The sequence below is a fragment of the Copadichromis virginalis genome, linkage group LG3 (genome assembly GCF_057382275.1).
Source record: "Copadichromis virginalis isolate Kocher_CV1m ecotype Utaka linkage group LG3, C_Virginalis_male_GT1.1, whole genome shotgun sequence".
Taxonomy (NCBI): domain Eukaryota; kingdom Metazoa; phylum Chordata; class Actinopteri; order Cichliformes; family Cichlidae; genus Copadichromis; species Copadichromis virginalis.
This window is the reverse complement of record NC_140620.1, coordinates 38,407,234-38,432,125: the sequence shown is the minus strand read 5'-3', so window position 1 is coordinate 38,432,125 and position 24,892 is coordinate 38,407,234. Positions and strand designations below refer to the sequence as shown.

Genomic DNA, 24,892 nt, shown 5'->3' with positions numbered 1-24,892 from the left:
CCCTGATTAATGATTGTGAAATTATTATGTAGTTTTAGTTTGCATTATTCTCCTGAATTAGAAGAAGGTGATAACTATTACATTTGTTAAACTGATTTGTATTACATTAGGCTGCTGATTTATTGTGAATGAATGATATTGTTTATGATGCATTATACTGCTGAGTTATAAGAAATACTGTTTTCAGAGAGTCAGGACCTTGCTTTTTCTGATAATAGAGGAGACAGAGAGCACATTCCACGGGAGCTTCACTCCCACCGTTGTTGAAGGTAGACGAAATAGGGAGCCAAGGCCATAAGTCAGGCTCGCTTTTGATTAGAGAGTTCCAAACATGATAGCTTGAACCAGGTTTGAATAATTAAGAGACCAATTGAGGAGATAAGTGTGGGAGGCGTAGTAGGGAAAGATGTTTGTTTTTGTCTCATGTCTCAGAGGTTGTTGTCTCATTCCCTTGGCCAGAGGACGGGTAGAGAGGGTCAGAGCGAGGGCAGTGGACCTGGGAACGGTGACCCGGGCCCATGATGCCATTGATGGGCATGGAAGCAGCTGAGTGGGCCGAGAAGTGACACAGTGCAACGTATGGTGACCTCTTGTGGTCAAGAGGTCAAAAGCGGGAGTGTGGAGATCAGGGAAATATTCATAACCATCATCATTACCATTACATTAATTATCATTTCATCAAAGCATTTATTCAATAGATTACACATGTTCTTAGTTAAGATTATTACACCTATCACAGAGAGCTTCTGTCTGGTAAAAGGTTAGAAGCGTCAACGGGCGGGGTGAGGCTGAGTGCGTTGGAGGTCGAGACATACACACACACACACACACACAGTAGTTAGACTCATATTTAGGTAAGAGTTCAAATAATAGTTTGCAAAAGCTTGTGACTGCAAAATTGTGTCTGCCTAAGGGACAGTTTGTTCCAGGAGATAAGCGAGAGTTAGAAGATTAATAGGAAGCACCTGGCCTCGAGACGGGGAAGATGTCCTTTTAAATGTGTCAAAAGTCGTCAACAGAACATTTGTGGTTTTGAAACTCATGCATGTATTGTATCTGCTTGACGCATGAGGGGGCGTCATAAAAGTAAACCCTGATAATGATAAAACAACTGCTTGTATATCATTGGGTGGAGATCGATGCTGTCTGTGGGCAGTGTTCATCTCCCCACGCGTGTGTTCATTAAAATCATTGTTTGACCGAAGCTCTTCTGGTCCATTATTGTTTTTGTGCTCACCCTCAATATTTGAACTCGTAACACATACCTCAAGTGGCTCTGTTTCTGCTCTGGGCGGAGAAAAGGCTTCCTCTGCGTCACTCTTGCATACAACATCTCTTTGTGAAAAGTGCGCCGAATGGTTGAACGATGCACAGTGACTCCATCTGCTGTAAGATGATGTTGTAGGTCTTTGGTGCTGGTCTGTGGGTCGACTCTGACTGTTCTCACCATTCGTCACTTCTGTCTATCCGAGATTTTTCATGGTCTGCCACTTTGAGCCTTAACTTGAACTGAGCCTGTGGTCTTCCATTTTCTCAATATGTTCCTAACTGGAAAAAGACAGCTTAAATCTCTGAGACAGCTTTCTGTATGCTTCCCCTAAACCATGATGGTGAACAATCTTTGTCTTCAGGTCATTTGAAAGTTGCTTTGAGACCCCCATGTTGCTACTCTTCAGAGAAAATTAAAAGAGGAGGGAAACTTACAATTGACCCCCTTAAATACTCTTTCTCATTATTGGATTCACCTGTTTATGTAGGTCAGGGGTCACTGAGCTTACCGAGCCAATTTGAGTTCCAGTAATTAGTTCTAAAGATTTTGGAATCAATAAAATGACAATAGTGCCCAAATTTATGCACCTGTCTGATTTTGTTTGAACAATTATTGCACACTTTCTGTAAATCTAATAAACTTCATTTCACTTCTCAAATATCACTGTGTGTGTCTCCTATATGATATATTTAACTGACATTTTTTTATTGTAACAACCAACGATTTATACAGGAAAATAATGACTATGAACAAGGTTGCCCAAACTTTTGCATTCCACTGTAGTTAACAGGTTACAAGCACTGAGACCCCCACTCTGCATCCACTGGGCCATTGGCCTCTTGTTGTCTCACTTTTACAGCTAAACATGTGGAGAGTCTTCTCCAAACCTACTTCTAAACCTACAATTATGAGCTATTATTACATTCAGGTACAAGCATCAGCATCCCCCAACTGTAGCTTCCTGTCTCCTTTTATGAAAGGCTGACCCCCGGTGTCCATCAATTCCTCTCTCTCTACACAATTACACACACTCTCAGGCCTATAGCTAAACCAGACTGAAACACACAGACAAATCCTTCCCTATTCCTCTGATCTACTGCTGGGCCCTCTCATCTAAGCAAATTTAACACATCATATTCTAATAATTGTTTTCTTGTACTCACAGAGTAGGAAATGTAAAAAGAGTAAATCTGTACTTTTGCCACCTCTGCTTATCTGTAGAAAACAGTCATCTGACAAGTAGTTTAGTATAAAAAGCTTTAAAAACAATCACATGATCATGTGTGACATGATCATGTGTGAAAGTGAAAGTGTTTACCTAACACTACAAAAGGAGTGGTCAGAATCCCTACTGCACTACACTCCCAGAAAGACTGAAAGGAGGGGATTTGTGAAAATAACAAGACAATAATTTACTGCTAATACAGTAGAGACAGAAATATATTGGTTGACAGCATTAGATTGACATCTCTCTTCTGCAAAGGTAGGGTGTTTAATACTTTTCTTTTTTTCAGTGATGTTTCTGTTATGTGCACAACAAAGAAGGCCAAAAAATAACTAATCAATGCACAAAGCTAAGGAAAAATGTTCCCCCATGAGTGTTTTTTGGATCAGTATTACTGCTGCAGGCAGCTTGTTTTAAATATTTCTTATATACTTTTTAATGTACAGTAATGTATCATAATCTATAAAATGACAAGTTTGCAGTGGCTGTTGTGTGAGGACCAGATATATATGAAAAACAGCTGTTAATAAGCTCAGAAAAATAAACCAATGTCTTGATTTTTTAAAAAGTATATAAAAAATATTTTGACATGAAATCATCGCTGAATTAAGTCATGACATGAATTAAGACACTTAACTGTATGTGTCTAAAGCAGCATTGAATATCCGTGAAAAATGAAGGCGACACAATGAAAAAACTTTGAACAATCATTCAGTCAGTGATTTCTGAGAAATCTTCATCTGATAGTGTTGGTGGAGCCTGCAACTGTAAAACTTGTCTGACTGGTTAAACCGGACATGGCAAGAGTTCCCCACTCTGTCATCAATCCTTTCATTACTAACATGCTAAACGAGTTATTAAGTTTCTAACAGTGGCTTGACAACCTCTAGCTATTGTTAACAAGACATGGACACACCCACAAGAACGCCTAGCCCAAACAGCAAATACTCTAAATGAGTAGGAAAATCATGCTTGGTGTTTTCTCTCCAATTTTACTCATTTGGTTTTTATAGCTTATGTTTATGAAAGTGCTCAAATTAGTTAAATGCTTGCCTCTCATTAATTTCAGAGAGAAACATACCAAATAACCTGGGGCAACTATGGGAGTCTGTGCCAACAATGAAGGTAAAATTTATGAAAAAGAAATATTCTCCTCACTTTGTATTGTGTTTGTAATAATAGATTTCTATGTGTATTTCCAATATTTTATAAGTCCAGTCAGGTTACTGAAGACACAAAGAACAAAAGCAAAAGTCAGTCTTCTGTTACCCCTACAAACACAAGTAAGTAAAAATTAACACCAATTCTAGAACAACTGGGATGGTTGGGAGACAATTGGCAGACCCACAGGCTCAGGGAACATAAGAGGTTGGATTCTGGTGGGGCAAGACCTTCAGACTTTGGTTCAGAATTCTCAAGTTCAGGCTCAAGCAGCGCATGAACCCTTTGGCTCATGTTAGAGATTCACACACTCAGTGGAAGAGCTGGCTGTAGTGAGGAAGGGTTCTGAGGAATCAAACAAGTGTGGAAACTCTTATTTGAATTTTCTTAAGTGTACTTCAAAGTGGGTTATATTGTTAAAAAATGTGTGAAATTATTGGTGACTGAAGCAGTTAAAGGCATTTATCAGTAATTCCCCTCAGATGTAACATTACTCCAGCTGTATTTAATGCTTAGTCACATTCTGTCATGATCTGAACGGACCCAAACACAGGCATACAAATGGTACAACACAACATAGCTAAGGCAAACATGAGGCTTTAAAACAGTGGAAGATAACTCCAGGCCTTAAGGACCTGGATCCTGCAGGTTTTAGATGTGTCCTTGATCCAACACAGCTGATTTAAATGGCTCAATTACCTCCTCAACATGATTTGAAGTCCTCCAGAGGCCTGGTAATGAACTAATCATTTGATTCAGGTGTGTTAACCCAGGGTGATATCTAAAACCTTCAGGACATGTCCCTTGAGTCCTAGGGTTGTGTACCCCTGCTTTAAACACAGACAGACACACTGAGGGCAAATGGGGAATGACACACATTTCTTTACCCTGATGTAAGAACTAACCACAATTAAATCAAATTATGGTAAAAGGGCAATGAAAGAAAAAGTAACACAATACACAACAGACAATATTTTTTTTTTAAAAACAAAAACCTACAGTTTCTTTAGAAGTAACACAGATCGTTTTATCTACAGTGACAGACCTGAAGAGCTTATTGGAAGAACTGGGCTTGAAGCAGTACTACAAAAATAAGATATCACTCAGCAGCATACTTGAGATTAATAAGAAGACCATCAGTGATGAACCTGCCAAGTGTAACTCAGACCTTCCATGGTATTTTCTAAAGAAACTAATGATGTTTAATGTGACTTCTTTGAACGTAAAATGTACATCAGATTGTGAGTCAAACAGTGATCATGAATTAGAAAGTAAAGACACAGATCTTGATAATATGACTGACAGTTTAACCACAGATTACCTGGTGAACCCCCTCGACATAATCACTGCTCTCTTTCTGTGTTCTGATGGCTTTCTGCAGCAGGAAATGGCACTAAAAATGTCCATGTGTCAGTTCTCTGTCCCTCTGCTGCTTCCCAATTGTGACACAGAACAGTGCACACTCATGCTGTGGGCCATGAGAGACATTGTTAAAAAGTACAGACCTCAGTCTCTGTCACAGTCAAAGGGCTTCATTGAAGAAAGAATTGTTCTCTCTGAACTTCCAATGGTCTCTTTTGTCAGACTGGGTGAGTGCTCCTTGTCCAAGTCCAATTTTCTCAATATGCTTCTGAGCAATGATCAGCAGTACCACGACACCTTTGTTCACTACAACATGGAGTGTGGTGACAGTCCAAGAAGAATTTCCAATGGACTGACTGAAATTACTTGGTATCTTCCTGGTGGAAACAAAAACATCGATATTTTCAGTCAGCCTGTGGCTGTAGCTAACCTTCGTGGGGACATTGCTTCATTTGAAACACAATACTCCTTTTTGTGTCAGACATCTGCAGCAGTTTTTGTTTTCTTTGATCATTTGGATTCTGAGTCTGTGTTCAATCTGCTTAAAAGCCAAAACCACAAAGCACAGATCTTCTTGGTTGGTAACTGTGAGAGCAAGAGCTTCAGTTTAGATGCTGTGAAAAAAGTAGCAAACAATTTGGGCTTTACAAAACACAACATCATTTTTAAGACGAATAAGAAAAATGATGCAGACTTTGTAAAAGATTTGAGGAAAAAAGTCAGAAATGTGGTTGAGAAATCAGAGCTGAAGATGAAAATAGAGAAGATGGTGGACATTGCCCATGAACTGGGAATCCTGGTTGATGAAGATGCACCAGAGTGCCAGACTGCAAAGAAAAATGCTGAAGCCATCACTTCAGAAATTCAAGACATCTATAAATACAAAGAAGATCAGCTTCCCCGACAAGGCCAAATATTGAAAGACCTTGCCTGCTTAGAGAAGGAAGAGTTTCGACTTCGAAATTATGGATCTAACAATATAGAAGATTACAAAAGTAATCTTCAGAAACATAAAGAGGAACTGCGGAAAAAGCAGAACTCTTATAAGATCTCGATAGCTATGACAAACTTCATCACTGGGATATCAAGCCCAGGAACAGAGAGGTTTTATTTCCTGAAATGGATGCGAATGAACCTCGATAATGTGTCCCGTATAAAACTGTCTGAACTCAGGGAGAAATATAAAGACAAATGCAAAAACTCTGAGAACAAAGAGGAGATCAAAGAAATTGACAGGCAAATTTCCAACAGCTCACTGGGGACCGAACACTTCTTCCGTGAAATGGGTCAGATCTATGAAGCTTCACTGTCTCTTCCAGAAACAGACAGATCACATCAACAATTACAGCATCTGCCCAAACTGTGTGCAGAGTTGTTGCTTGATGGATTTCCTCTTGAGCTTGTAGATGGAGATGCATCCAACATCCCTCTCAGATGGGTGAGTGATGTTCTCTCTCAGCTCAATGACTTGGTGTCACCAAAGAAAGACTTGGAGTCTTCAGGGAATAACTCGGGGTTATCAAACAGCAACTCGTTGTCTCCAGACAACAACTTGGTCTCTCTTCAAATGAACTCGGTATCAAACAAGGACTCAGTCTGTCCAGACAATGACATGGCCTCAATTCACATTAAGTCAATGTCAAACAATGACTCTGCGCCTCCAGAAAACAAATATGTTAGTGCAGACAATGACTCGGTCTCTCTTCATATGAACTCAGGGTCAAAAGACGACTCTGCACCTTCAGACAACAACTTGATCTCTCTTAACATTAAGTCAGTGTTAAACAACGACTCTGCTTATCCAGAAAATAAGTCAGTGCCTCCGGCCAATGACTCAATATCTCCACACAATGACATAGCCTCACTTGACATGAAATCGGTGTCAAACAATGGTTCAGTGAGCAATGACTCATTCTGTCTTGACCTTAACCCAGTCTCAAACATCGACTCAGCTCCTCCAGATAATGACTCTGCACCTCCAGAGAATGACTCGTTGCCTCGAAACAATGACTTGGCCTCACCTGACATTAACTCAGCGTCAAAAAACAACTTGACATCTCCAGACAACAACTCGGTCTCTCTTTACATGAACACAGTGTCAAAAAATGACTCTGCGCCTCCAGAGAACGGCATTGTATCTCTAGACAACGACTCAGTGTCTCCAGACAATGGCATAGCCTCACTTAACATGAACTCAGTGTCAAACAATGACTCAGTGGCTCTAGAAAATAACTCTGCACCTCCAGACAATGACCTGGTATCTCTTAACATTAACTCAGTATCAAACAACGACTCTGCATCTCCAGAAAACCCCTTGGTGCCTCCGGACAACAACTTAATGTCTCCAGACAATGACATAGCTTCACTTGACATGAACTTAGTGTCAAACAATGGCTCGGTGGCTCCAGACAATGACCTGGTCTCTCTTAACATTACCTCAGTGTCAAAAAACGACTCTGCATCTCCAGAAAACGACTTGTTGCCTCCAGAAAATTACTCTGTAACTCCAGACAATGTCTCGGCCTCACTTGACATTAAATCAGTGTCAAAAAACAACTTGACACCTCCAGACAACGACTCGGTCTCTCTTTACATGAACACAGTGTCAAAAAATGAGTCAGTGGCTCCAGAAAACAACTCTGCACCTCCAGACAATGATCTGGTCTCTCTTAACATTAACTCAGTATCAAACAACGACTCTGCATCTCCAGAAAACGACTCGGTGCCTCCAGATTGTGACTTTGTGCCTCCAGAGAATGTCTCGGCCTCACTCGACATTAACTCAGTGTCAAAAAACAACTTGACATCTCCAGACAACAACTCGGTCTCTCTTTACATGAACACAGTGTCAAAAAATGACTCTGCGCCTCCAAAGAACGGCCTCGTATCTGTAGACAACGACTCAATGTCTCCAGACAATGGCATAGCTTCACTTGACATGAACTTAGTGTCAAACAATGGCTCGGTGGCTCCAGACAATGACCTGGTCTCTCTTAACATTACCTCAGTGTCAAAAAACGACTCTGCATCTCCAGAAAACGACTTGTTGCCTCCAGAAAATTACTCTGTAACTCCAGACAATGTCTCGGCCTCACTTGACATTAAATCAGTGTCAAAAAACAACTTGACACCTCCAGACAACGACTCGGTCTCTCTTTACATGAACACAGTGTCAAAAAATGAGTCAGTGGCTCCAGAAAACAACTCTGCACCTCCAGACAATGATCTGGTCTCTCTTAACATTAACTCAGTATCAAACAACGACTCTGCATCTCCAGAAAACGACTCGGTGCCTCCAGATTGTGACTTTGTGCCTCCAGAGAATGTCTCGGCCTCACTCGACATTAACTCAGTGCCAAAAAACAACTTGACATCTCCAGACAACAACTCGGTCTCTCTTTACATGAACACAGTGTCAAAAAATGACTCTGCGCCTCCAAAGAACGGCCTCGTATCTGTAGACAACGACTCAATGTCTCCAGATAATGGCATAGCTTCACTTGACATGAACTTAGTGTCAAACAATGGCTCGGTGGCTCCAGACAATGACCTGGTCTCTCTTAACATTACCTCAGTGTCAAAAAACGACTCTGCATCTCAAGAAAACGACTTGTTGCCTCCAGAAAATTACTCTGTAACTCCAGACAATGTCTTGGCCTCACTTGACATTAAATCAGTGTCAAAAAACAACTTGACACCTCCAGACAACGACTCGGTCTCTCTTTACATGAACACAGTGTCAAAAAATGAGTCAGTGGCTCCAGAAAACAACTCTGCACCTCCAGACAATGACCTGGTCTCTCTTAACATTAACTCAGTATCAAACAACGACTCTGCATCTCCAGAAAACGACTCGGTGCCTCCAGATTATGACTTTGTGCCTCCAGAGAATGTCTCGGCCTCACTCGACATTAACTCAGTGTCAAAAAACAACTTGACATCTCCAGACAACAACTCGGTCTCTCTTTACATGAACACAGTGTCAAAAAATGACTCTGCGCCTCCAAAGAACGGCCTCGTATCTGTAGACAACGACTCAATGTCTCCAGACAATGGCATAGCTTCACTTGACATGAACTTAGTGTCAAACAATGGCTCGGTGGCTCCAGACAATGACTCAGTCTTTCTTAACATTAACTCAGTGTCAAACAACGACTCTGCATCTCAAGAAAACGACTTGGGGCCTCCAGAAAATTACTCTGTGTCTCCAGACAATGTCTCGGCCTCACTTGACATTAAATCAGTGTCAAAAAACAACTTGACACCCCCAGACAACGACTCGGTCTCTCTTTATATGAACACAGTGTCAAACAACGACTCTGCATCTCCAGAAAACAACTCTTCACCTCTAGACAATGACCCGGCCTCACTTGACATTAACTCAGTCTCAAACAATGACTCAGCTCCTCCAGACAATCACCCGGTCTCTCTTTACATGAACACAGTGTCAAACAATGACTCTGTGCCTCCAGGCAATGACTCGCTTTGTCAAGACAATGTATCAGCACCTCCAGAAAATGACTCTGTGCATTCAGAAATCAACTCGGTGCCCCCTGACAACTACTCGATTTCTCTTGACATTAACTCAGTGTCATCAAACAGAAAGATAATGGTAGTTACAGTTCTTGGTGTTCAGAGCACAGGAAAGTCTACTCTCCTTAACACCATGTTTGGAGTGCAGTTTGCAGTCAGTAGTGGTCGATGTACTCGAGGTGCCTTTATGTTGCTCATCAAAATCAATGAAGACATGAAAAACATCCTTAACTGTGACTTCATGCTGATCATTGACACTGAGGGCTTAAAGTCACCAGAACTTGCACAACTGGACAACAGCTATGAGCATGACAATGAGCTTGCAACACTTGTTGTGGGGCTGAGTGATGTCACCATTGTCAACATTGCAATGGAGAATTTAACTGAAATGAAGAACATCCTACAAATAGTTGTGCACGCTTTTCTCAGGATGAAGGAGGTGGGCAAAAAGCCTAAATGTCAGTTTGTTCATCAGAATGTGTCGGATGTTTCAGCCCATGAGAACAACTTACGAGACAGGGAACTGCTCCTGGAACAGTTAAATGAGATGACTCAGGCAGCAGCCAAAATGGAAAAGAAAGAGGAGAACAAGAGCTTCACTGATGTGATGGAGTACAGTCCAGACACTGGGACCTGGTACATTCCTGGACTCTGGAATGGAAACCCACCAATGGCACCAGTTAATGCAGGATACAGTGAGGCTGTATATGAGCTCAGGAAAAACATCATCCAACTACTGGGAAACTGTGAGTCATCTGCTAATGATATCATGGAGTTTAAAGAGTGGGTGAAAAGTCTGTGGAATGCAGTAAAGCATGAAAACTTCATCTTCAGCTTCAGAAACAGCCTCATAGCTGATGCATACATGAAGCTCTGCACAGAGTTCAACAAATGGGAGTGGAAGTTCAAAAAAGAAATGTACACCTGGGTAAGAAAAGCAGAGACTACAATTTCCAATTTTGGTACCATCACAGTGAAATCTGAAACATCTGACATGAGAGAATTTCTCAGATCTTTGAAAAGTGAAGTTTCCACAGTGCTGTCTGCATGGGAGACAAAGCTTTTGGACAATCTGACACAGTATTTCGAGCAAAGTGAGGGCCATGTGTATCTAGTTGAAGGATACAAAGAGGAATTTTTAAATAGTGGAAAGATTCTTTGTAATGAAATGGAAAATAGTGTAATGTATCAGCTTGAGGCAGCAACAGAAAACAAACAAGGAATGACAGAAATTATTCAAATTAAAAATAATAATAGAAACAAGATTGAAAAAGCAGTGCGTGCATTAATTGATGAATGTCGGAAAAAAAACATCCAAACGACAGACGCAGAGTTGGACAAAGAATTTGAGAGGATGTGGAGTGAAACTTTAGAAAAACTGTCTTTCTCTGAACAAAAATCAAAAAATGTCACAGACAGTGTGTCCTGCTGTCTGAGAGAAAATCTAACACACAGGGGGAGCCATGCAAATGAGTTATTAAGTGAAATGAGTCTGCAAGATTGTGGAAAAGAGTCTTTTAAATATACAGCTGAAGGACGGTTCAAGAAACTTAAACACGGAGCAAAGAAGATTTTTACTGGTCATGATCACATGATGGCTGCACAACATCTGGCTGACAGCATCATAGATATTTGCACAGACTTTGTGAATGAACAAGTGAAGAGAAAAAATAATTACCGTGACACTTACATCCAGGAGATCCTCCACATGATTGATGAGAAGCTGCAAAACAATCGAGATGTTAAGATAAACATCGAATTTGAAGTTTCTCTAAAACAGCACATCTGTGGATTTGCAGCTAGACAGTTTCAGAAAATGCACGAAGATTTTATAGAAGAAAATGATCCGTACAGATGTTTGATTAAAAGCAAGGAAAGGTTTCATGATGATTTCAAAGATGTGTTTCATGAACGAGACCAGTGTCAGAAGAAGGCAGAAGAATTCACAAATCGGTGTTTGAAGCCTGCTGTTGAAGACTTCATAATTTGGTCCCTGGGTCCTGATATCATTGATGAAATGAGGAAACTCGAGCAGTTCAGCACAAGAATGTCCTTCCAGTATTCAATTTTACTGGATTTGCTTTCCAAGGAGGATTTTCAAAATTATGTCAGCTACATTTTCTCATATGAGAAGTATGTAAAGACATGGATACTCGATCAAATAAAGCAGCACTTCTCAAATCAGTCATCAGTTTTTGAGTCTGAGGAGCGACATCTACGGTCATGTATTGACAGCATAAATTCTGCCATCAACAAGGCAAAAACCAGAGAGAGTGATGATTTGAAGGCTTTTGTTGAAGATATTTGCAAAGAACTTGGAGATAAAATGGTCATTTCCCAGGATGCTCTTGGTGCTTTCATGATACTCAACAATGCTGACAAGGAACAGTTTGCTGACTGGCTCACAGTATCTGTGAATGACATGACAGAAACTCTTAGGAACAACTTTAAACAATCTAACTTTGAAATGAAATTAGAACATCTCCATCTGAATCCACAGAATGAGCTTTTCAGCCAGTTGATTGGTTGTGGCAAACAGTGTCCATTCTGTAAAGCTCCCTGTGATGCAGGAGGAAAAGCCCATACTGAGCACTTTGTTTCATTGCATAGGCCAAAGGGTCTGGGTACATACAGTTGGGACACAACTTTCAAACTTGTAACTGACATATGTTCATCCTCTGTGATCAGTGACTGCAGTTTTCGTTGCAGAGATACAAACAACAAATGGCACCCTTACAAAAACTACAAGGAAATTTACAAAGACTGGAATATTCAACCAGATATGAGCCTTGATGCATCAAACTATTGGAAATATGTAATGACAGCATACAACAGTGACTTTGCCAAAGAATATAAAGCAGAAACTGCTGAGATCCCAGAAGCTTGGAAAGAATTAAACAAAGAAAAGGCAGAAAAAAGTCTCAAAGAATCATTTTACATCAAGTAACTACTTGCATTAATCCTCATTTCCTTCTGGCGTAAAGAAGAACTTATCAGAGGTAGTGTATTTGTGATACTGAAGCAGAGAAAACTACTGAACACCTGAGTTTGTAGTTAACAAATTTAATTAAAAATAATCTGATCTCAAAAATAATGTCATTTTTTTGGAATCCAAAATGCATGCAGTTAGTGACAAGTGATTTATTAAATTATTGAACAGATATGACATATAAACCTTGAGTTATGTTGTTTCTTGTCAGATATTGTTGTAGATATAAGGTTTATAATTTGTGTAATTTGCATAAGGAATCTCGTGTCAAATATTTACAGGTTACATTTTTTACACCGCCCTTTGAGTATACATTTTTTTCCACTTTAGTATGTGTATTTCTTACTCATCTGACCTTACCTAGACTTTTTAAAGGACTTACAGAATCATCCATTTTATATCTGGTATGATTAATAAATCAAGTTAATTATGTTAAGGCTCTCAGTTGTAACCCCAAATGAGCTTAGTGATGTGTATTTATCAGTCCTTAGAATGTTATGGTGTAATGACATGGCATTTCAGTGATGTTGTGTGTTGTTATGATTTGTGTTGGATTAAAAATAAATACCTTCAGCCCAAAATTTGGTTGTTTACATCAACCTTCATAAGTGTGTGTCCACATATCTAGATTCTTAAACTAGGGTTGAGCAGTCAAATATGGTAAAAGAAAAAAAAGTGATTAATAGTGACATTTATTTTGCACCCAACAAAATGCAAAAAACAATCACAAATTTCCATAATGAGACATTGAAATCTGGCACATGCTTTGATGAGGGGATAACGTCCGCTGCAGAACTTTGTGTGGATGATGTGCAGACAGATTTAGAGATGCATTGGGATGTAAATTGAATGCTGCACACAAACCTTCAGAAACCAATAGGTGTCTTCTTCAGTGTTTTTTGTTAAAACGGCAAGTTTGAAAAAAATGTGGTTAAGGACTTATTAAAGACAGTAAAGAAGGTGTACATAAGTGGAATAGTACCCTGGGATAATTTCGTCATCTGATTAAACTCCCATTGTAGACAGCACCACTTTGCTATCCATGTTATAATCAATGTAAAATCAAGTTCTGCCTCTCTGAACAAAGTCTGGCTCCTTTAATCCTGCACAAGAAACCTCAAGATGAAGATTTTTTTGGACCCTCTTTTTACTGGCACATCTGTTACACTGTACGCTAAAACCAAGCTAAGCTAGAAATTTACTGTAACATTTAAATCACAACAGTTACCTCAAGATGCTTTACATTGTAGGGTGGACCCTATAATACATACATACAGAGAAAAACCCAACAATCATATGACAACTCCCTTTTAAGAGGAAGAAACCTCCAGCAGAACCAGGCTCAGGGAGGGGTGGACATCTGCTGCGAGCGATTGGGGTTAGAGAAGGAAGACAAGATAAAAGACATGCTGTGGAAGAGAGACAGAGATTAATAACAAGTATGAGTCAATGCAAAGAGGTCTGTAACACATGTTGAGTGAGAAAGGTGACTGAAGAAGAAAAACTCAATGCACCATGGGAGTCCCCTACACAGCAAATCCAGCATGTCCAAATTAACACTGTCAGGTTTGATTTCAACACTATTAAAGTGTCTATATGGGTCCACACCAGACAGTGTTAATTTAACTCTTTCTGGAGAGTTGGTACGTTAACTCTGATTTAGTGTTAAACACCAAATCTGTCTGGAGTTGATAATTTAACACTTACTAATGCTAACTAGGTGTTAAGAGTTTATAAATTAACTCTCAAAGAGTATTTTAGTTTAACTACGTAAGAGTTATCTTCTAATTAACTCTAAAAAGCGGGAATTTTACTGTTCTGAACTTTCTTATTTCTTACTTATTTCTTTTGGAAATAAACATTTATTAAAAAGATGCAATCGTTTTTGAAAAACATTTATTCTGAACTGTGCACCACAATTTCAAAACATTTTCTGAAAGATGTAACAGTATACATGTTCTCACTTTCATTAGAATTGTGTTTATCAAAAGGTCTGACATAGGTGGTAAATGCAAATAACAGCATTCTCATCACTTATTTCTTCAATACAATATGCTTGTCCTTCATTCATCACTTTGTGGAACTTCAATGCACTTCTGCTCTCCCCCGTATTCCATCTTCACAAGCATATCCTATGTGGAGATTGAATAAAAATTAGTTGACACTAATTAATGGCACAAATCAATTGCAGCACAGTAAAAAAAAAAAAAAAAAAGGAATCATTTTTGAGCCATTACTTGTGTAAAGTATTTTCCTAAAAGATAAGGAAACAGACAACAGGTAATACTGAACTAAATGTAAAACCTCAACCTTTTTCATTTTTACTTAAACCGTGTGCACAAACTAAATGCTAACGTAGAACCCAGTCAGGACATCTGCTACTGCTGTTTGCTCGTTTTTTTGTTTTTTTTTATGGGAGATCGTTTTCAGGCTTCAAGTAGCACCATTATACCAACATTTCACATTTTAGACATTGTTTTAGGTGTATTTGACCAAAAATTTGACTAAAAATTCACATGCAAGCTTTTTTTCAAGGCTGTAGTATTTACCCGCAAACAATACCTTTCAGCTAGCTAAAACAGAATATTATGCTATCATGAGCAACATGGCTAATACCTTTCACACAGCTTTGTCTCAACTCCAAAGAGCCACAGAAGTAAAAGCTAATAATAATAATTGAAACAATCTTTGAAAAAATGACTTACCAAGCATGGCAAACAACTCAAATATGTAGAGCAAAATGTTCTGAAACGGCTTCACTTCAGCTTCCATTGGAGCCTATGGTGCTGGGGGCAGAGTCTGTGAATTTACTCTATTGGTGTAATAGCCCCTGTAGGAGTTCAGAGTTAAGAGGTCAAGAGTTAATGTTTCCATTGTAACATCTCCAGATTTGAAATAGAAACACTCATTTTTAACACTCAATTTTAACTACTATCATTTTACACCTCAGAGTTACATTAAAAGAATGTGACTCTACTTAGAGTAAAATTAACTCTACTTTTGCAAGAAGACTACTAACACCAAAACATTTAACGCTTTTGAATTTGCTGTGTAGCAGCTTACACCTATTGCAGCATAACTAAGGGAGGATTCAGGGTCACCTGATCCAGCCCTAACTATATGCTTTGGCAAAAAAGAAAGTTTCAGCCCAATCTTAAAAGTAGAGATAGTGTCTGTCTCCCGAATCCAAACTGGAAGCTGGTTCCACAGAAGAGGGCCCTGAAAACTGAAGGCTCTCCCTCCCATTCTACTTTTAAATACTCTAGGGACAACAAGTAAGCCTGCAGTACGAGAGCAAAGTGCTCTAATAGGGTGATATGGTACTACACGGTCATTAAGATAAGATGGGGCCTGATTATTTAAGACCTTGTATGTGAGGAGCAGGATTTTGAATTCAATTCTGGATTTAACAGGAAGCCAATGAAGGGAAGCCAAAACAGGAGAAATATGCTCTCTCTTTCTAGTCCCTGTCAGGACTCTTGCTGCAGCATTTTGGATTAGCTGAAGGCTTTTCAGTGAGTTTTTTGGACATCCTGATAATAATGAATTGCAGTAGTCCAGCCTGGAAGTAATAAATGCATGAACTAGTTTTTCAGCATGAACACAGATGACGCGACGAGGAGCACAGGTAGACACACAGTATAAATACACACATCAGGTAATCAGGAAATGACACACAGGAGGGGACACAGCTGGAACTTATGGGCATAACGAGACAGAGACCTACAAAGTAAAACAGGAAACACACAGACTGTTTTACAACACAAAACTCGGGGACCCGAAACAGAGCACAGAGGGAAGACACAGATAATAAATAAATAATAATAGTAAACACAAAGTGCTGGGTCACCGACCCAGGACCATGACAGTACCCCCCCCCCCCCCCCCCCGACAGCCCCAAAACACAAATGAACCACCAAGCCCGGGTGGGTGGTGGGAGGCCCAGGAAGGAGGGCCCGGAACAGAACAAAACAAGAGCCCCCCAGGAATCCAAACAAAATGTCCAAAATACACACAGGGGAGCAGAGTCGAAGACATAGTTCCAGGTTCCCTGGGAGGTAGTGGCGGCGACAACCCCGTTCAGGAGGCCGTCCACGATGGCGATGATAACCAGCCAGCGGCCTAGAAAATGGCCGGTGATGTTGAGGCGCCAAATGCGGACTGGATGGCGGCGTGCCAGCAGCAGTACCAGGTGAGGATGAGGAGAAGGATGAGGCTGAAGCTGCATCTGAGGCTGAAGCCGATGCTGAAGCCGGACCAGGCGAGACTGAAACCGATGCAGTAGGCGAGGATGAGGATGCTGAGGCTGCTGCAGGCGAGGGTGATGAAGCTGCTGCTGCAGGCGAGGGTGATGAGGCTGCAGCTGCAGGCGAGGGTGATAAGGCTGCTGCTGAAGGCGAGGGTGATGAAGCCGCTGCTGCAGGCGAGGCAGGTGAGACTGCTGCTGGCGAGGGCGAAGACACGGAGGCTGGACCAGGCGAGGGCGAAGACACAGAGGCTGGACCAGGCGAGGGCGAAGACACAGAGGCTGGACCAGGCGAGGGCGAAGATGAAGCAGAAGCTGGCCCAGGTGAAGGTGAAACCGAAGCTGGACCAGATGAAGGCGAAGTCACGGAGGCCGGGCCGGACGAGGATGAAGTCACGGAGGCCGGACCAGGCGAGGATGAAGCTGACGAGGCGGGACCTGATGGCAGCCGGACGATTGCCGGTATTGAGAGTCATTCAACCAGTTTTCATTTAACCTATTTATCTGACTTAACAGTTCGGGGGGTATTTCAATCTTGCCCTGTCTTCCTACCAGTTCTCCAGAAGAAGAAATGTTTTGTGTTAGGTGGCTTTCAGACTCAGGAGCGTTTGACTCTGATTGGATATGTACTGGCTCTACACCCAAACTTTGAAAGCTATTTTGCGAAATCCTTTCACTACATGTAATTGGGCCAGATCTAAATTGAGCAGTTCTAAAGGGTCATTATGATTGTTCGCAGCAGGGTGCTCACTGCTTTGTGAAAGTGTATTTTCAGAATTACCAGTGTTATTTGGGTTTAACATGGCTAAAGCCATGTTTAGTGCTAAAAAGGGGTCATTATTTTGCTCATTATTTTGGTCACTTATATCCTGTCCCTCATTCTCCATTACTCAAACAGAAATGTAAAACAAGAATGTTTAAAAAAACAAGCTTATTTATTCTTATTTGAACATTGACATTAATCACCCCTGCTGAGATTTTCACAGGTCGTCAGCTCGTTTCTCCTCCAGCTTTTGTTGTGCAAACCACCCATTATCCTTGAGGCCTGGCACATTTGCATTTGCTCACTCAGAGTTGCTCAGATCCAAGTCAGGCCAAACCTCCGTGTTACAACTTTCAGAAATGCCTGCCGTATCTATACAAAATATCCCACACATCGACTGACCTGCAAATATAAAAGACACACATTCACACCTTCCTTGACTCTCAGCACAGATCTTCCATTGTTCCACTGTCACTGTGTATGCGAGGAAGTGGCATTGCTTGACTACAGCACAGTGCTGTGCATAAAAGCAGACCAACCCAGGTGGGAGAATCATTTCTTGTTTGCATTTCTGAGAACGCACATCTGGGGCCTGTTCTTCGTACGTCGCTAAGTAAGTTAGCTGGATTAGATTGTTGACGATTTCGCGTGATCCTGGATCGTTCGGTTCCCCGAAGCTCATCCGGGACTTGCTGTCAGAGCAACAGAGCCGTAAGCGTAAACCTGCTCGGGAGCAGGTTTACTTTATGTAAACAGGATTAGATCGCGGCCACTCAGGTATGTCCGCTTCATTTATACGAAAGCAACAGCGATATTTTACCACTGTTTCACCATAAATAAATAACATCAATGTAACTAAAGATAATGCAGCACTTGATCCTTTTATTGATGTCACACAGATACATACAGGTCATTTCCTAAAAAAGGGAAATGTACTATTAACATTCTATTACATGTATGTGATTATTACAGATGTAATTCATATTTCAGAGTAGTAATTGTAAATTACTTCGTGTAATCAAGATGAGAGACCACGGCTATAAAAGCGAAGGTGGATTTGGGAAGCCTGTCGCAGCCATGTCCTGTCCGTATACGCGACCAACCCATTGCGGAAGGTGCAAGATTGATAAGGACAGTCCTCAGAATTCAGCGTATATTGCGGGATAGACAGGATCCTTTAGCTCAGCGCGACAGTGTGCTCATTGAGAGATATCGATATTCCCGTGAGGGTATTATTTACTTAACCAACTTGTTGACGAGGGGGTGCAGGACCACCACCTGTCTTTTCGTCCTCTGCCCTTTTCTTGGTTGCTGTTACGAACGAACTAACAGAGTATTACAGGCCAGTATTACCTTGCCAAGAGACGAATAGCAATCTAAGAGATAAATATTACCATTCTGTAGAATACTCCTGTATTCCACTTTTACTTGTTCCCATGTTCTTGTGGGTCCTGTTGTGGCTCTAATGTGAAAGGGGATATAATATAACATATTATAATATAATATAATGCCATATGATATTGGACAATATAGTGTCATATGATAGATCTACCCTACCGCCTACTGGTGTTGGCCAGAGGGGCCGATGGCGCGATATGGCAGCCTGGCTACAACCGTAGCTGCCTCCACCAGTGTGTGAATGTGGGAGTGAATGAATAGTGGTATCGTACAGCGCTTTGGGTGCCTTGGAAAGCGCTATATAAACCCAATCCATTATTATTATTATTATTAAATTACCTACGAGTTTGATTTGTCAGCAACTTTCTGCCAGCCCTCTCTCCTTGCTTTTGCAGCCTTTGCAGTGTTCTCTTGCGTTTTAATTAAACTCTGAAACTCCTGAAGTCCCTCACTCATGAGTTCTTGCTCTGCTGCCGGATAATACCGAGCACGCCCCTTCGACATTTTCGCCGACCAATCAGCGGGTTGCCGATCAATGTTTCTACTATCGATGCGTAGCCCCTTTTACGCCACCCAGTGATGTCACATTACTGCGTCCAGCTGTACTAATCGTCAACAGCAGGTGTGTTCGGGGAACCGGATTAGCGAGCTCACGGTTAGCGCGATAGTTTGGTCTTGGATGTGTCATTTGGTCTTGGATGTAGTAAGCGACGTACGAAGCACAGGCCCCAGGATGGCCTCCGTATCACTGCCATGCAGGAAGAACCTCTCCGCGCAACAGTGCACCTGTGTGTAATCTAATGTCAGTACAAATACAGCTGCTCTGTGATGGCCTCAGAGGTTGTCAAAGAGAATATTGGTAGCAACAACACCATGAAGTCCAAAGAACACACCAGACAGGTCAGGGATAAAGTTATTGAGAAATTTAAAGCAGGCTTAGGCTACAAAAAGATTTCTCAAGCCTTGAACATCCCACGGAGCACTGTTCAAGCGATCATTCAGAAATGGAAGGAGTATGGCACAACTGTAAACCTACCAAGACAAGGCCGTCCACCTAAACTCACAGGCCGAACAAGGAGAGCGCTGATCAGAAATGCAGCCAAGAGGCCCATGGTGACTCTGGACGAGCTGCAGAGATCTACAGCTCAGGTGGGGGAATCTGTCCATAGGACAACTATTAGTCGTTCACTGCACAAAGTTGGACTTTATGGAAGAGTGGCAAGAAGAAAGCCATTGTTAAAAGAAAACCATAAGAAGTCCCGTTCACAGTTTGCCACAAGCCATGTGGGGGACACAGCAAACATGTGGAAGAAGGTGTCAGGGTCCTGGGTCTGAGCAACCCAGGATCCCTGAGCAGTTATAGACTTATGTTACATCATATGTATTTTTGGTGTTGCTACCCCTTTTCTCTATGCTTGTACATATGTGTGTGTGTGTGTGTGTGTGGGGGGGGGGGGGGGGCGTTTACAGGCGCCTTCAGGCCTGGTGGGTGTGGCCCTGCTAGGGGTCTGGCCACACCCGAAACCACACACCTGCTGCTGATCAGGGCACCGACGCGGGATCATTGCGTGAGACTCCACGTTAGTCACCCAGTTTAGGTTTAGTCGTTACGTGCATGCCTGCTATTGTTAAGTGTCCTGACAGCTGCCGCTATTGTTTCCTGCAGGAGGAGCGTGGGAGGCCTGAAGAGCAGAGAGCACAAGGAGGACACGACACGGGAGTCTGGGGAAAACATGGGGATTTATTGTTGTTTTGTACCATACACTGTAAATAAACACACTGTTCGCACACAGAGCATCGCGCCTGGGTCCTCCTTCCCTACATCCCCACGGTCTGTCGACACAGACCGTGACAGAAGGTGCTCTGGTCAGATGAGACCAAAATGGAACTTTTTGGCCAAAATGCAAAACGCTATGTGTGGTGGAAAACTAACACTGCACATCACTCTGAATACACCATCCCCACTGTCAAATATGGTGGTGGCAGCATCATGCTCTGGGGGTGCTTCTCTTCAGCAGGGACAGGGAAGCTGGTCAGAGTTGATGGGAAGGTGGATGGAGCCAAATACAGAGCAATCTTGGAAGAAAACCTCTTGGAGTTTTCAAAAGACTTGAGACTGGGGCGGAGGTTCACCTTCCAGCAGGACAACGACCCTAAACATAAAGCCAGGGCAACAATGGAAAGGCTTAAAACAAAACATATCCATGTGTTAGAATGGCCCAGTCAAAGTCCAGATCTAAATCCAATCGAGAATCTGTGGCAAGATCTGAAAACTGCTGTTCACAAATGCTGTCAATCTAATCTGACTGAGCTGGAGCTGTTTTGCAAAGAAGAATGGGCAAGGATTTCAGTCTCTAGATGTGCAAAGCTGGTAGAGACATACTGTAAGGTTTATATTGTTGATTGTCATTTATACTTAGAAATATTTACTCGTATATGCTTAGAGTTTTATAATCGATTGCATAATAATGGAGGTTTAGTAGTCTGTGGAGACTCTGTGTGCCTTCCAGAGCACTCTGGCATGCACACACACCTTAAGGTCATGAGAGAGGTTATATCTTTATGATATATGATTTATGGTATAGGAGGACACCTACTCTGTATCTGGTTTAGTATAAGAGCCAGCTTTGGGGAGTCTTCACATGGTCACATCTTTTTTTGTTTTGTTTTTTTTTTTGTTTTTTTGTGTCCCGTTTGGATCTTTAGCCATCAGAATTGTTGTCTTAAGGCCAAGAAAGATGCCAAGCGGATTTATTTTACCAAGTGGATCATCATGGCCTTGCCATATTGGTCCATTTGATTGACCTTTATTATAAATATGAATTTATTTTATTTTCAGTTGCTACAAACGGGACAGACATGACTGGGGGATAGGACAGGGAGAAAGAATGAAAGAAAGAGAGGGAGAGAAAGAAAACCAAAGGGGAGAAGAGAGGGTGAGAAGGGGGGGAAGAAAGAAAAAAAACAAAAAAAACAAAAAAACAAAAAAAACAAACAAAAAAAGCACCTGGGTCACCTGTATGGAGAAAAAAAACAGAAGAGAAAGCAAACAGCAAAAAGCAACATAATAAAAAAAACAGCACCATCACAATAAACTAGCTAGCAGTAGATATCAGTAGATACTAAATAATAAACGATATTGTGCAGCACGCAAGATAGACAGCGCACAATGTGCTTTGAGGCAGCAGCCAAGAAAGCTGTAATCCGCGTCTGTGAATACCCGTGTGTACACCTGTGTGCATACCTGTGTGGATCAGCATGCTTGTATTCCAAAGGTTTCTCCATATAACGATCTGCTAGGGAGTGTGGGGAGCCACAGCCCCGTTCTCCAGGGTATGAAGTAGGTATAGAGGAGATCAAAACTCCAGACATCCAGAGGCCCCCAGAACACAAGAGACCAAGGAAGACCAACAGAGGGGCAGCCGCGCCACTGTCCCAGTAAGAGCTGAGGAGAGTCCCAGATGAGGGTTCACTCAGCAGCCGCGGAGCAGAAGCCCCCCCTGAGTTGCAGTGACGCGCCCGTGAGCTCCGCCGGCAGCCAGCTGTGCCTGAGTGACCGAGCCCCAGGCCGAGAGGCCGGGGGCACCCCACCTCCGAAGTGGCCCGAGCGAGCCCCAGGCTCCAGGCCCCGATAAGCGGCCGCCAAGGAGTGAGCCGGTGTGTACCTGGACGCCCATCCCCAGACACAACACACATGGTCACATCTTGACACACACACACATACCAACACGACACACAGAAAAGGTATTCTTTGCCTTTGTATATCTGTGTAAGACATCATATGTTAATGAACCTATGCATATTCATGTAACCTCAATAAAGAGCAGTGTTATGAGGGAGTAGACGAGAGCAACTGAGGTCAATCGAAGGAATGGCGCTCGTCCAGTTCTCTCCCTCGTGCACGAGTAACACAAAGAACTTTGGTGACTTGCGTCTTGCTTTAGCTGTTGTAGTAAAATTGTCTCGGTCCAGCGAGCGGTTGTGCTAGACAGACCCATCACATACCCTAAAAGACTGGCAGCTGTAATTGCAGCAAAAGGTGGTTCTACAAAGTATTGACTCGGGGGGCTGAATAATTATGCACACCCCACTTTTCAGTTATTTATTTGTAAAAAATGTTTGGAACCATGTATGATTTTTGTTCCACTTCTCACGTGTACACCACTTTGTATTGGTCTTTCACGTGGAATTCCAATAAAATTGATTCATGTTTGTGGCTGTAATGTGACAAAATGTGGAAAAGTTCAAGTGGGCCGAATACTTTTGCAAGCCACTGTATCTATAAAACTAAACTTTAAATTAAACTTTTGAAGCACATTACACGGTTGCCCGGTATTGGTTTTTTTGTTTGCATGTTTGTGTGGAACATAAAGTTCTTGTAATGCTCATGTTTACTCTTGACTGAAAAGGCAGTCAGAATCAACTTGAAAGGAATGAAAGGAAATGAGGCATTACACACGTTTACAAGAAATCGTATGGTTACGGTGTAACCTTGGTTCTCTTAGTGAGACACTATCTCTCCACACCGTTACATATTCCATATGTACGGGGTATGACCCCCCTTGGTCGTGGCGTGTGGATATTTCTTTAAGACACTCCGGCACGCCCGGCTATGCCCCACAGCTTACGTATAAAACAGCTGTGCAGACGTGACACCGGTGATCGTTTGATCGGAACGCATCTCCGAGTGGCCTGTTGGGATTCAGAGATTCTTTTATTGATACCATATAATTTGCCTTATGAAGAATGTATTAATAACATGTTTCACAGTATCATTTATCAGTAATATTTCTTACAGGGTTCATATTGCATTGAATATGTCTGTCATCACATTGACCTTTCTATTTTTACAGGTTGAGTTCATTTTATACACAATGCATAAATGTGCGTGGTTAAGAGTTGATGTTCCATTCTAGAAGGTTTTAAGCTTCACTGGTGAGAGTGTCCAGAGGATACATGCTGAGGGGAGATGAGAACATAGCAGGTTAATTGCATGCACGCTTACAATACACATATTAATCGAGTAGCAGGTCTGAGGGAAGGCCTAACCGGCTTCTACTTCAGTTTGAGACTGGCTGCAAAAGTACTCTACTTAGTGATTAATGACGAGGGTCCATTATTAGCTCTCAGAAATGCTAAGACCTGAAGTTATTACCTTAAAAAGCAAGTAATGTAGAAAAGAGAAGTTATATGTCAGTTTATAGTTATTGAAGGTATATGTGATGTACCCTTGTTTGCACGAATTGAACTTTTGCCCGTCTGTCACCATGTATTTTTGAACTGTATTGACGTAGGTGTGATATTTTGTCCTATAAAACCAGAACCCAATGTATTCTTGTCAGAGCAACACATTCCGTATGCTGATGGTTGGTTGTTCTCCTGTGATAATAAAACTCATCGTTTGATTGCACTTTTCCGGAGCCTCCGTCGTTTATTGTCTGGTCTGAAGTTGATCGATCTCGCTAACATTTGGTGGAGGATGCGGGCAACTGAAGATCAGTAGAACGAGGTTCAGGTGTTTGTTGTCGGCGGAGGTTGAGGCCGGATCAGTGGATCGGACGGCAGACGTCACGGTGATCAATTTGACTATTGGGCCCACAGAACAAAAAGGTAAGGCACAAACCTCTTAAACAGAAATTGTGCTGTATTGGAGTATAATTCTAAAACAAGTAGTCAAGTGGTCATCCGTTGATCTCTGTTTTGAGTTTGGTTTAAAATAAAGATCTTTATTTGCAACGAAAGTGAAACTTGAGAGGATTGTTGCATTCACGGTTGACTAGGAAAAAGCAGTACTGAGCTAAAAGTAACTTGAGACGTCGTTGTTGAAGAAATAGAGAAGAGAGACTGATTTGTGTGTAAGGAATAAAGGGATTAAGAAGTGTCTAACGTCACGGAACCGAAGGATTCACCCCCGGGAAAGACGTTTCCTGGGTATTAAACTAGGG

At 41.7% G+C, this 24,892-nt stretch overlaps 1 protein-coding gene across 1 annotated transcript; it reads left to right on the top strand.

The window, feature by feature from the left end:
- The first annotated feature begins 3,614 nt into the window (after positions 1-3,614).
- Positions 3,615-13,050, top strand: LOC146714573 (up-regulator of cell proliferation-like). The gene is made up of 4 exons (XM_085440291.1): positions 3,615-3,620; positions 3,709-3,748; positions 4,694-6,496; positions 9,614-13,050. The coding sequence occupies exons 1-4, from the start codon at positions 3,615-3,617 to the stop codon at positions 12,496-12,498; spliced, it is 4,734 nt and encodes a 1,577-aa protein (XP_085296417.1). The 3' UTR covers positions 12,499-13,050.
- The last annotated feature ends 11,842 nt before the right edge of the window (positions 13,051-24,892 follow it).